The sequence below is a fragment of the Capricornis sumatraensis genome, chromosome 4 (genome assembly GCF_032405125.1).
Source record: "Capricornis sumatraensis isolate serow.1 chromosome 4, serow.2, whole genome shotgun sequence".
Lineage (NCBI taxonomy): Eukaryota > Metazoa > Chordata > Mammalia > Artiodactyla > Bovidae > Capricornis > Capricornis sumatraensis.
The window spans coordinates 71,682,417-71,696,433 of record NC_091072.1 but is presented as its reverse complement, the minus strand read 5'-3'; the positions used below and the strand labels follow the sequence as shown (position 1 = coordinate 71,696,433).

General features: G+C 56.5%; 1 protein-coding gene across 1 annotated transcript; it reads right to left on the bottom strand.

Moving 5' to 3' along the window:
* Window positions 1–79: 79 nt before the first annotated feature.
* SPRYD3 (SPRY domain containing 3) lies at window positions 80–14,017 on the bottom strand. The gene is made up of 11 exons (XM_068970753.1): window positions 13,939–14,017; window positions 12,362–12,508; window positions 11,316–11,391; window positions 10,739–10,863; window positions 10,300–10,435; window positions 9,261–9,446; window positions 3,102–3,251; window positions 2,606–2,663; window positions 1,889–2,008; window positions 1,622–1,794; window positions 80–1,345 (listed from the first exon to the last, which is right to left on the bottom strand). Exons 1-11 carry the CDS (start codon window positions 13,959–13,961, stop codon window positions 1,211–1,213), a joined length of 1,329 nt encoding a protein of 442 aa, XP_068826854.1. The 5' UTR covers window positions 13,962–14,017; the 3' UTR covers window positions 80–1,210.

The window sequence follows — 14,017 nt, the reverse complement described above, 5'->3', positions numbered from 1 at the left end:
GTGTACTGGGAAGGATTCCCCTGTCCCAGCTGTACTGATAAATATGGAAACTCCATCTTTATTGGCTGTATAAACATCTCTGGTCTGTACATACATTTCATACATCATAGTGCAGGGCCTGAAGGGAGGGCCAAAGTGGAGGCCCCTGCAGTACAACAGCTCACTGCTTCCCCTAAAGCCCTGCCCTCTCTCCCCAAACCAAGGCCAACGGCTCCTGCTCTCTCCCCCTCCCGGAAGCCACAGCGTGGGGAGGAGTCAAGGTCAAGAGGCTAGGAGACCGGAGGGCTTGGTGGGGGAGGACACGTGTAAGTGCTAGACCAAACACTGAAGCAAAACAGGCAACTGGCACAGGCAGCAAGCAGGGTGCGGGCGGGGCAGCGGAGCACGGGCTCTCACTGGGCTCTGGGGCCCTGCCCTCACCATGTGGGAGAGGCTTTGGGGTCTCAACCTGCATCCTCAGGAACTAGAGACGAAGGTGCCACAGGTGAGCTGAGGAGGCCCAGAGGGAGACAGGAGCAAAGGCTCCATTCCGGGACCTGACAGCCCCTCTCTCTCCGTGCCATGGGCACCATCTATGTGTGTACAGCTGGGGGAGCCAGAGATGGGGGTTCTCGGGGGACCATGGTGCCCCAGCAGGTCGTGAGGGAGGAAGCTGGCTCTGGGGGGAGACAAGAGAGGCCCTCAAGTAGTCTTCTAGGGACAGCATTCAGTGAAGGAGAGCGAGGGCCCTAGAGAGCCCCCCCAGCCCAGCCAGGGGGGTGAGAGCAGCAACAGGTTCACACAAGACGAGGACAGGGAACAGAAGACAGCTGCCCCAGGAACCCCGGTAAACGGGGAGGGGCTGTCCGGCTCCACCCTCTCAAGCCTTAGGCTCAACAGCAGCTGAGACAGCAGCACTCACTCCTCTCCCCTCACGCGGGCCAGTGCGGAAGGGGGCGCGCCCACGCCCAAAACCAAGGGGACCTGGCCATAGCGCACCACGCTTCGGGCCTGTTCCTGTCCAACCAGGGTCTCTCGCCCACGAACTGACAACTGGGGCAGCCCTGGGGCAGAAACGTGGGCATGGAGGAGCTTGGCAGGGGCCTGATCTGGTAGGGCCGACATGCCCCCTGGGGCCTGCTGGGTAGGCAGATCCATGGGGAGTCAGGAACTGGGTACCTGGTTCTGCAAAGGGAGGGGACAGAGGGGAGGGGCAGGTCCGGGAGAAGGCCTAGCCACTCAGGGGGTGCAGATCCACTTTGACTTTTTCCCCACAGCTCAGCATCCCAATGGTGGGGAAGAAGCCCCCAGAAGGTACAACAGCATCCTTCTTCCCAATGATCTTGCCATTCCGAGTGAAGAAAACCTAGGGGTGGAGGAGGAGAGTGGGATGGGCAGCAGGCTCTGCCTGATGCTGGGGCTACACAGGCCTGAACCCCATCCTTCCCAACTCCCCGCCACCGCAGGAGAGAGACGGAGGGCGATGCAGGAGGTGACCACGAGAGGGCGTCTAGAGGCCGGAAACCAGCCTCTCAGCCAGCCTCCCGACTCGGCCAGCCTGCGCCCCCTCCCCAGGTCCCGCCCCCTCCTCCGCAGGGACGCCAGCCCTGGCCCAGCCCCAGCCCCAGACCCCCGCGCTCACCACCACCTTCTTGCCCTCGTGTTCTTGCTCTATCTCCTCCCCGTCGTCTTCCTCTTCCTCCTCTTCCTCTTCCTCCTCCCCTTCCTGGTGCAGATACATGACATTCCGGACATTCCGCACAGCTCGGGCAGTCGGGGACAGGATCACTGTGTCACAGCTGTCGTCGCTGTCACCTAAGAGGCCAGGAAACCTGAGCTCCTGCGGTTCTGCCCGCAGAACCCACCCTCTGCCCGGCCAGCCAGGTTGGCCACGGATACCACCACTCACCCTCACTGTCCAGAATGTAGTCCCGGGGGAACATGATTCCACAGCCCATTATGTCCCCTTTGTAACAGCGTGGCCCAAAGGGGTCCCCCACGCCGCTGCCATGAAAGATCTTCCCGTCGTCTGTTGGGAGGAGGGGAGACTACACGCACCTGCAAGAGGGGCTGATACCCTACACCCCCAGAGCACGCGCCCACGGAAGCCCAAGTGCCCCTCCTTCCCTCTCTGGCCCCAAGGAAGGGAGGAGAGACAATGCGGGCACCAGAAGAGAGAGACACGTCTGTCCCCGAAAAGGGCTGAGGGGGGCTCCCTTGGGAGCCGATCAGAGAGCGGAGAGGGGCCTCGGAGGGGAGGGAGAGGCGGGACCAGGAACTCAAGGCTCGTCCTTTCTAAAGAAAGCCCGCAAGGAAATCGAACCAGTCAAAGGAAGAAAATGCAGAATCTGCAGGAAGGGAGCAGAGGGAGCCAACTCAGAGGCCTGGAATGTCCAGTTTGGGCCCAGCTTCCCCGCCCCTGTTCTGCTCCCCTGGCTTGTCAGGCTGGGAGGGAAAACAGAGGAGCAAGCAGTAGCAGCTTGGGAAGGGGACAGCAGGGGGCAGCAGGGGAGTCTCTCAGGTCAGATGCTGGAGGAGAGGCCCCTCGTGCGGGGTCTGGAAAATGGGTGTCCCTGCACCCCCCACCCCCACAGCTCCTGCTCCCCCAGGGCAGCCCCTCACGCACCTGCATGATAAGCCACAGACCCTCTGCTCCATCCAGGGTGCCTGTTCTTGGGATAATCCTATGCCAACGTGAAAAAAGGAAAGCTGTGGTACCACGCAGAAAAGAAGATGGGAGAGTGGCATCTGAACCCTCACCTTCGGGAACAAGCTACAACCCAGATGGCTGCTCCCACCCCGACAGGCTCACACCTTCAGGCACTGGAGGCTGCAGGGGGTGGGGGCAGAGTGAGAAGGTGCTGGGGTGCCTGAGTTATGGGGTGCTCTCACCCCCCATCTAGGCCCTGGTGTGTGTGTGTGGTAGGCTCACAACCCTCTGTCAGCCCCGAGGTGACTGGGAGTCTGTACCCTTACATAGCAAACACATATGACCTTTCTGTCTCAGGTTAAGACCCCTCTCTGCAGCCAGGCCCCTTCACCTCCCTAGGAGCTCCCAGCTCTAGACCAGAAGCCCCAGAGCTGAGCATCCCCCTGGGCAGAAAGCCAGCATTAGTGCCCACCTTCCGGGCCAGCCCCAACGCGATGTAGCATTTCTCTCCAGGGTCCACGATCTCCACCTCAAAGTAGTGGCTACGGGTGCTGAGTGGGCGCCGGGCCTGGGCCAGCCCCACGTCCACGATGCTCTTCCCCTTGCCCAAGTACTCCAGCAGCTGTGGGGAGAGAGCCAGGGGTGGGGGCCAGGCTGACACCCCCCTAGAAACCTGGTTCCAAGGCTGTCTGGGGACCAGTTTCCTGTCTCTCACAGAAAGCCCACTGAAAGGGAAGTGGTGCTGGAGGCACAAGGCGGGACTCAGTGCTCCCAGCAGGCAGGGGAGAACAGGGATGGGGCGGGGGAGTGGAGCCGGCAGCAGGAGCAGGAGGGCTGAGCCTCTGCTCAAGACTGCACCCACCTGCCTACTGAGCCAAGGACCCTCTCCTTGCTGTGGGGAGACAGGAGAGCAGCCCCAAGATCCCAGGGGCTGGGCGCCAGGACCACACAGGGCTCTCTCGGCCATCTTTTCCCTCAGTCACCGTGCCTGCCCGGAAAGGGCCACCCAGGGGCCCTGAACACAGAGAAGAGAGAAGCGAAGGCTAGGCTAAGAAGCAGTCTGCCGGCTTTCTCAGGGTGCCTCGGGAGGCCGAGAAGAATGCAGAGGTTAGGGGCCAAGTCCAGGCGTCTTGGGGAGGGGAGACAGCTCAGAAGCCAGTTCTGCCTGGGATAGGACTGATACCGTTTCTCAAGGTCTTTGTTGTACTTGGCTTTGAAAAGAGCTGTTTGTAGCCGTCGGGGAGGTGCTGGGGAGCCAGAGACCGACCAGCTCTGCTCCTGCATTCAGTGTGAGGGAGGGGGGCAGGCGGAGCAGGGCTAGAAAGGCAGGCATTCCTGCTCCCAGCCCCTCGCGGCTCTGGCTCTTTCAAGCTGGAGCAGGGGTGTGGAGGGGAGCTGACTGATGGGCTCCTGGGGCTCCTCAGCCCCAGTGATCCTGCCTGGGCAAGACGGGGCGGCAACCCCCAATCTGGGAGGATTTATTTATCAGTTGTCATGGTAATAGTGGAGCCGTGACTCAACCCTGTCCCATCTGTCCCCCACCCTCAGCATCACCTGGGATTCCTTAATCCCTTTTTAATTAGCCAAACTGCCCCTCAAGACTTTCTTCTACCCTCCCACCCTTCTGGCCCTGAAGAAAACTCACTCCCTGGGGACCTCCTCCACTTCTCCCTGGCAAGCCTTGGGTGGGACACTGGCCTCTCACCCCACAAAGAACTCCTGCCTGAACAGGAAAGGCATCATGCTCGCCAGCACCAGCACCCAAGCCTCCGTGTGTCTTCAGCAGAGGGAGAGGCCACATCCTCGCCACCCCTTCAGGGAGGCACTGGCCCACCCTCACCCTGTAGCCCCGAAACCCTGGCACAGCAAGTCCATCCTCCCCTCCGCCCCAGAGAACCTCAGGCAGGTGGGGATCAGGGGCACCAGGAGGAAAGCTGGAGGCTTGTGGCAGATCACTGGACCTTTCTCCCATCCCTCCTCCAGCCAGGACTGTACACCCTTCAGGGCACCCTGGCTCCGCAATGTCACACTCCTAGCCAAGTCTCCATTATCTCACACTGCATTCTTCCATCAGAAAGAGGCCCCCTGCAGGTGGTCTTCTGATTTACCGGGTACTGTGAAGGCCCACCCCATCTAAATTCTACTTCTGGTCCTCTGGGTGGGCTCGGCTCGGCCTGAATTCCTCCACTGTCTCTCTCCCACAAGGGTGGGGGTAGGCTTGCAGGGTTATGGGTCTGATGCACATTAACTAGCATGGACTCCACCCAGTCTGAGCAGCCCCCAGCCCACCCTCTCCTCTGCATTGCCGAACTGGGTGGGGGACCCCACAGCTGCCCTTGACCCAGAGCATCCAACTGGCCTCAGTGTAGGAAACACAGTGTTCTCCATTCTCAGAGCCAAAAGACAGCGGATCCAGATCCTGAACCTTGGGAAAAACCCGCCCAACCATTCCCTCTGCCTCGGCCCTGAGGAGGGCAGGCTGCCTTTTTCTCTGCGGATAGGGTAGGGAGGCTTCCCTAAGCTACAAGGCCAGGAGGATGAAACGCACTAACGCAACACACTAATTCAGGGCTCTAAAACCTACTCCCCACCCTGCAGAGCAGCTCAGAAAGCACAGCACCTCATCGCCCAGAAGCCTAGGTTCCTTGCAGTCAGGAGAGGAACCACCACCTGCATCTCCAAACACCAGTGACAAAGTGACTGAGTGCCCAGGGCTTAGTCTGCCCGCCCCCCTCCAGGTGATAAATGCACACGCTGGCCTTTCCTGAGCTCAGGAAATGGGGGTTATACTAGAATACCCTAGTGTTCCAGCGCTCCCTAAACCTCAACAATCGCCCCAAAGCTACAACAGATTGGAACTGCTAATCACAAAGGAGAGGATCTTTCATCTCAGCCCTTACCCCCCTCCCCCACACCGGAATGGCCCCTGATCATCACCGTTTCCCTAGGATACTCCCCAGATGACTCCACCCAGATGACCAACTGCCTTCCTCCCAAGGCTTTCTCCTCAAACAATGCCTCTATCAACATCTTTGGTGGGGGTAGGGGAACTCTTTCCTTAAGGCTCTCAAGACCCCTACACCTCCCTCTACACACAACAGAAGCCTTGAGAGGCCCAACAGTACACCCCCACAGAGCAGAGGCTGCAGACCAGAGTGCAGAGAGCCTCCTGCACCCCACCCCTCCCTCATACCGGCAGCACCTACTCTCTGCCTCCTCTCCTGCTGCGACCCGCCCTCGTCTTGCCAACAGAGACCCTAATCCCTCTTGACAGGAGCAAAGGAGGGCTCAGTGCCCCGAGGGCCTAGAAGCAGCTGAAACACGAACCAGGAACAGGCTTCCCACCGGCCAGCTCAGGCCCCAACACGGTCTCCTCCTGGGTTGGGTCTGGGGAGGACCCCTGAGAGGGTGGGGCCTCATTCACCCCCTTTGTGTACGAAAGCTGTTGCCCTGTCACTAAGGAATTGTCAGAGGAGCTATGAACAGAAATGAGGAACAGAGAATGAGTCTAACCCCCCAGCCCTACCTACTGCCCCTGGCCCTCAGCATGTCACTTAAGCACACTGCGCAAGGCCTGGGGATGGGGATGAGGGGCAGCAACCCCCATCTCTGAGCGAACATTGCAACAGCAACTCTTCAGCATCCCAGAGCTCTGGGAAGGGGGTGCTCTCTAGGAGGAGAAAGTAAGGCAGAAGGAAGCAGGGACAGACTGCCCTCTGGAAAGAGCCAGGTCTGTCCATACACAGATCCTCAGATCAAACAAACACAACTAAATATTAACAATTGTTAATCTAGGCAGTGGAGACCCAGGGGGCATTTAATATGTTACTTTTTCAGCTTTTCTGTATGTTGGAAACTTCTCAGAATGAATTGTTAGGGTTAAAAAAAAAAAGTCTGGAGTTGAAGTCTCTCTTCTGTCTAGGGAGAACCAGTGAGAAAGGAGTAGAGAGGATAACTGACACTACAAAACTGAAAGAAACAGGGGTAAAAGACTTCCACGGTGGCCAAGAAGACTCAACTGGCTAATGACACTGCTGTGCTGCTGCTGCTAAGTCGCTTCCGTCGTGTCAGACTCTGTGCGACCCCACAGATGGCAGCCCGCCAGGCTCCCCCGTCCCTGGGATTCTCCAGGCAAGAACACTGGAGTGGGTTGCCATTTCCTTCTCCAATGCATGAAAGTGAAAAGGAAAAGTGAAGTCGCTCAGTCGTGTCCAACTCTTAGCGACCCCATGGACTGCAGGCCACCAGGCTCCTCCATCCATGGGATTTTCCAGGCAAGAGCACTGGAGTGGGGCACCATTGCCTTCTCCGGCTAATGACACTAGACAAGGAAATCTCTGTGCAAGTGGGCTTAAGCCCAGAACTCTGGACTCATCCTGTGAGAAGGGGGCAGGAGGGACTAGTTGCAGTAGAGTGGGCCTGGGTAGAAGGCAGCATATATCAGACAGTGGGAAAGATGGGGGAGGGGTCACAAGGAATATCTAGGCTTAGTTCTGCTACTAATTCACTGTGACATTTGATCAAGTCTCTAATTTTCTCTGGGACTGTTTTCTCAGCAGTACAAGAGGATACGTGGGAACGTGTGGGCAGTCACACAGCTGGGGCGAGGGGCATGGTTTGAGGAGCTACCAGCATCTTGGGTCTTGGAGCCAGGGATGCTAAATGTCCTGCCCATCAAGAAACTGTTTCACTTAGGATGCCCACAGTCTCCACACTGAGAAACCTGGGCGGGATGGCATCAAAGCTCGCTCCAGACTTTTATGCTTCCACAGGGTGCTCTCCTGGGAACATCATCAGGGCAGGAGAAATAGGCTGCAACCACAGCAGAGGTCGAGGTCCCTGGGAAGGGCTCCGCACAGAGCGGGACGTAAAAACAGGAAGGGCAGAGGGGAGAAGCAGCTGCACTAGACATCTTTAGAAACAGGAGGCACAGGCGCAGCCCAGTGACCTCTCCCAGGCTCCTGCAGGCTGACACCACTCAGATCACCAGATCGGAAATACAGTGGGTGGTCAGAAGGGACACGGAGGAGGCCAGGAGGCAACAGTGGGGATGGCGGGTCAAAGGGCTGGAAGAAACTGGGTAAGTCACCCTCACTTGAAAGATGGGGTGGTTGGCAAGACTAGAAGAGAGGCGCCCCTCAGGAGGCTCATGTCCAGGGCAGCCCCAGAGGAGCAAGTACACAGGGGACAGCATGCCTACCCTGCCAGCTGTGCCCGGCTGCGGCTGGGGCTCAAGGGAAGAGTTAAACTCAATAGCTTACGTCTAAGAAAGAAAAAAGATTCTTAAATGCGCGGCCTGAGGGCACCGGGGGAAGGGCAGAGAGGAAGGAAGGCTATTTATAAACATCTACAGGATTCCACATCATTAGAAAAGATTGCCTGGGAGGAGCAAGGAGCAGAGTGGGGACATGTCCAGGCAGGGAAAGGGTGCCAGGAAAACTCTTGAGGAGAGGCCAAGGATGAGAGCTGGAACATCGCCCTGGCTCAGCCCCAACTTCAACTCTGTAGATGTTGTCAGAATGATGGTGGAAGGGGAAAAGAAAGGAGAGATGAAGATCAGGCAGTGGGCATATGAGGTCTCGTGGCCATTGCAGTCCCTGGACCCCAGGGCCAGAAGGGGGTGCAGAGTGTGAGAAGCTGCAGGAGTGCATGCTTCCTACCATTTTCCCTGGGTTGGATGCGCCTTGAGCTCCAGAAGTGGAGAGCCTTGCTCTTAACCCACTCCCACCCCCCACTGCTTCTGTTTTGCTATCAGAGACTGAGTTAAAAACAGCCTGGCTTGGGGTGAGAAGGCCAGAGGGTGGAGGAAAAGGTTGAGCCTGGAGCAGGAGGGCAGCAGAGGGACAATTCCACGTGGGAGGCCCGAGCAGCCCACTAGAGATCAGGGCCAGACCCCTGACTCAGCAGCCATCCACTTCCAAGCTAGCATGAGGCACAGAGGGTAGGTATGAAGAGTTTCCTTCCCTTGAGGTCTATACACTTCCCAACCAGGTTTAAAATCTAGTCAGGGGACTAATGCAGGTATGATGAGATGTATGAAAAGGCTAGCTCTGGAGGGTCAAGGACTCTCACTGAATCATCATCTGCCTCTCTTCTCATCCTCTATAAAATGCAGGAAGGCCAAAGAGACTGACATGGATGCTTATTCAAAACACTTCTCAAAGAACCTCTCCCAGCACGAGTAGGATTTATGATGACACCTGTCCCACATGGCAGAGAATGAAAAGCTGGGCCAGCTGGGCTGGGTTCAAGCCAAAAGGGAGGCCCAGGCATCCAGCCTCTCCAAAGTCAGCCCTGCCTCTCAAAGGCAGACAGACGTTCAGGGCAGCAGTGCGCACCACCCTGGGGACTGAAGGAACCAAAGAGGCAAAGGAGAGCCAGTGCTTTCCCCAGGGTTGAGCGATGAGCCTGAGCTCTCAAACAAAAGGGAAGGTGGGAGAGGACCAAGGCTAAGCGAACACAGACCTGGACGCAAGGACCAGGTCAGGGTGCCAGGCACTGCTGCTCAAACTCTCACTTTCCAAAACCCTACAGAAGACACTGTCTTCACTGCCTATTCCAAGCAATCCTAAGAGCTGCTGGGGCCCCCAGAGTTCTGCCCAGCGCCCTCCGCCCACTGCCCCTTACTTACGGTTCCACAGACTCGGACGTCGTGCAGCCGGCCCCACTCATCCTCATAACTGTCCACCATCATGACGCTGTCATCCTCGCGGCCCAGCTCGGCATTGAGGTGCAGCCGCACCTCCTCACCCAGCGAGTGCATGCCCACTGCCGGAAACAGCCCATCCGGGGACATGGGCATGATGGTAGAGCCCACCTGAGTTGTCGGGAGGGAAGGAAGGAGGGAGCTGCCGCCTGGCTCACTTTCCCCAGGCTCATCTAATTCTCACAAGGGGACTTTTGAGAATGATGAAACCAGTCATCACCACACACGCTGACAGGAGAGCAACACAGAGGCACAGAGAAGTGTGAAAAAAGCTGCTGAGCACTCCTGGCTGAGCAAGCAATCCACAGAGCTGGAAGGCAAACGCCAAGTCTCTCAACGTGCCTAATACTTTTGGTACATGTTGAGTGTGGACTGCAGCAGGAAGAGAGCTCAGGATAGATGCTAAGGGAGGAAAACCCCTCAGCGGAGAACTGAGAAAGCGATTTCCCTGGGCAGGAGGTGGGGCTGGAGAGGAGAAGGAAGACAGCCTGGGTGTCTCCTCTGTGTTCTTATCCCAGCCCTCCACCGTCACTAGCCTTTGAAGAGGGAAAGAAACGAGAAGTGAAACAAGGAACACAAAACACAGAGAAGACATATCCTCAAAAGCATTCAAGTCAAATGTCCCAAGACGACCTCCAGCTTACGGAGCCAGGCCATAAACTCTCCCTCTTCCTTCCTGCTCAAAACCTTCCCCACATCCCCCCATTCTGTGCCCCCCCAAACTCTGCCCCTCCTCCACTGCATAAACTTGCCCCTCTGTGTCACAGTCCCAGCTTCCCCTGCGTGAGGGGAGGGTCTTCTACATGCAGGAGAGCCCAGGAGAATTGAAGACTGAACTGAAGAAGATGGGAAATGAGCCCAGGGGGCCCTGGGCCAGTCCCAGCCAGCAAACTCTTTCACAGCACTCACACAAGTCCCTGGACTGCTTCAAGCATTTAAATCCCACTCAGGATGCCCCACTTACCCGCTTCCCATTTTTAGTAAAGAAGATCTGGGCAGTCTGCACATCAAAGGACACTGGCTCAATGCCGCAACCAATCCGGTCCCCAGAGTTGCACTTTGACCCAAACTGGCGACCCTTGGCTCGACCATTGTAAAGCCTGTGGACAGGGAGGAACGACACACGATCTGAGCCTGGCCTCCCAACTTCTCCCCAGTGCTCCTGCTCACCATCACTCTGCAACACCATCTACCTACGTCCTCGTATGAGCTCCACCCTCCCCTTTAAGTCTGCAAGCCTCCAAGGAGAGTCAACAGGCCACCTTCCTGACCTGATCAGAAAAATCTAGGAAAATACCCCAAGGCCAGCAAAGGAATGGCCAAAGCCACCCTGAGGCAGTCCACTGTATCTAAGATTCCCAAATCTGCAGAAAAGGGGTTGGGTGCCACAGGAGGCAACTCACTTGCCATCATCAGCATGGTAGGCCACAGAGTCAGGCAACCAGCCAGGCTGGTGATCCAGGCTATAGTACTGAGGGACCAGTCCCACAGCAATGGTGCCCCGGACCCCACTGTCCACAATCGACACCTGGAGGGAGGAGAGCAGGGCACAGTTAGCATGGAGTGGAGCAGACATGCAAAGGGCTGAGGCTCAAAGAGCCAGGAGGCGGGGGATCAAAGACAAAGGACGCCCAGAGGATGAACTGGGGAAAGTGGGGGCCCACTTTACCACAATTACTTAGTAATTTCCAAGCTATGGAAAAAGATAGGAGATGGAGTAGATGCCGGGCTTGGGTTAGGGTATGAGGAAAGACATGGGTCAAATTCTACCTAGGTGAAGGGCAGGAGAGCCAAAGGGACAGGGTGACAGGACTCTACGGTGCCTCTCAGATTAGGCATCATGATATCCTGGGCCCTCTTCCCAGCCAACAGGATAATCCTGATGGAAAGTTTAAAGAACTATGTCAAGAATCCAGTAAAAGAGCTTCCTGGAGCTAAACCATTTCACCCCCTGCTCTACCCACCCATAGCCTTGATCACCTCAAAATAATTGCTGTCCTTTGTCAGGGGTCGAGAAGCCACATAGCAGCCAACTTCACCAGAGTTTCCATGGTAACTGGAGGAGAAATGAAGAGAGAGGTCCATTAGCATCCTAGCCCAGGAGTTTGGGGGAGTGCCTTAGTGTCCCCAACCCCCACCCTGTGAGGGCCAGCAGAGAGGAGAATCCATCTGGTCACATCTGCACAAACAGCGTAACAAGATACTTGAGGTCACCCGCTGCCTCCAGCAAGGGTCCAACCCATACCAGACCACTGTAAGCCTGGCTTACGCACTGCCAGTGGGGAAAAGAAGGCAGAGCCTCCCGCAGTTGCCTATTAGGCGGTCTCACACCCTGTCTAACCTCAATCCTTCATGCTGCAGCTTCAGCCCTTTTCCTCTGGCTCTGTCCTCAGTGGTTTGAGAATGGTTAGTCTCTATCCTCTGGACCAAAGCCTTTCATAGATTGAAAGAGTTATTCACTCCCCACTCCTCAACTTTCTTCTTTCCAGGCTAGATAGCACTACTTCTGTCCCTCTTCCAGTGACAACTCTGTGAGAGAATTCGGTTCCAACGGAGTCAGGGGAGAGTTTCAAGCCAGAAACAGAGAGAAAACAAACACACAAACCAAAGGGTTGGAAGGCAGTGAGCAGGACGCACTACCAGGCCATTCTTCCCAAAACAGGAAGTCCACTGCCTTTGAAATGGTCATTCTTTCACCAAACCCAACTCAAGAGATGCAGGCAGGAGACCCAGGCATCCCACAGACTCACTGGAGTCCTCTCAACAAGACAGTTGGGCAACTCCTGACACCCCAGCAGCCTCCATCTCTGACATGACTACTTCCAATGCAGTCCAGGACAGAGAGACCCAGCAACACAGGCACAGAGGGGTGCAAGGTGAAGAAGCACACTGCTCCATCAGAAAGGCCTCCAGAGTCCACTGCATCCCCATGCAGTGTAGACAGGTCTCTGCTTCTGCAAAAGCCCCTTTTCATCTCTGAGACCTGACATAGAAAGGAAAATGTGAAAGCCCTCCCTGAAACTCACCTCAAAGTGTCTCCATCTACAAGAATATGCTTGAACCTCTCCTGATATCGGAAAGCCCGGACCTCTCGAATCTCCCGGATCCGCCGGCGCCAATTCAGAAACCGGTAGTGCAGGTTGAGGTCATCCATCTTGTTCATGAGAACAAACCTGCCAGGGGAAGAAGGGACTTGAGAAAGAGGAAGCAGGGCCCTGAGCACCTTAGCCGGTTCTACCCAGAATGCGGAAAGGACTCTAGACTTGAAGCCAGTTGCCTGGATTGACCTTAACAATCCCCACCCTCGTCCTTTGATTCAGCAAACATTTACTGAGCTCCCGCTATGTGCTCCTGCTGTCCAAGGTGCTATGGATACAGCTGTGAACAAGGATGGGCTGCCTACTCTCATAGCGCTTCCATTCTACCTAGACAGCGCAGGAATAAGCAGAGTGATGTGATGAAAGAATAACAAGTTGAACTCTATGAGATGAAAAGCTGACTGGCATGTGACAAGCCCAAGAAAGAGCATCCCAGGCAGAGGGGCAGCCGGAACACAGGTCCTGAGGTGCAAGGCAGCTGGCATGATAGGCAAATAGAAAGGACAGGTGGCTGGTGTGCAGGGAATGTGAGGCAGAAAAAATGTACCAGAAAAGGATGGAAGGAAGGTAGGGGCCAGATCAATGCTCTACAGACCATGTTAAGGAGTTTGAATTTTATTCCAAGTATGATGGGAAAGCTCTGGAGGGTTTTAAGCTCGGAAATGATATGTTTCTAAGGCTTATCTGATTGTAAACATCATTCAGGCGGTTGGCTGGAGACTAAATTCATCACAAGATGAGCAAAACAGAGTGGCAAACAATTAATCAGGAGGCTGCAGCTGCTGTTCTAATGAGAGATGGCATCCACAAAGATGGTAGTAGTGAAGATGGAGAGGAGTAGGATGACCCAGGTATTTAAACCACCAACAGTGCTAACGCATAGGTGAATGAATTTTCCCCACAGTGACAAAAAGAGGGGTTACTTTCTCTTCCCATATTCCAAACCCTGGGACAAGGGTTCCATCACGGCCTGACAGAGTCCTGCACACAGTAGGGGGTTAGGAAGCTGGCTAGGCTAAATTCACTCGCCATGCGCATATTACAAGCTTCTGCAGTAGCTACAAGCCACTCCGTGGCTCAGGAGGGTAGGCATCTGCATGGTAGCCCTAGGACTGGCCTCCTCGGACTGGCCTCCTCTGCACTCGGCCAGGGCTCGACCCCAGGTTGATGCTGGCGCCCCAGACCTAGGGGCATCTGCTTGCCTAGAATCCCATAGCCTTGGCACCAGCGAGAGGAGGCCGCACCGGGCCCCGCCTCCACCCGGATCACTCAGAGGAGACCCGGGGGAAAGGAGCACTGGCCCGTCAGTGTGACTACGCCCAGACTCCCCAGGCCCTGCACTGGGCCGAGAAGGGTCTCCGGAGAGGAAGCCCAGCGACCAGAGCGCAAGGCCCCGCCCCTGACTCCGAAGCCTCCGCCCAGGACCCCCGCCTCCCGCCTCCCGCCTCAGGCTCGGTGGAGACCGACCCGAGGCCTCCGGGACCCCGCCCCCGATCCCCGCCTACCGGGGCCGCCGCGTCCTCCTCATCCATAGGCCTCTCAGCTCCGCACACTAGCTCTTCGGCCGCCGCCACCACACACATC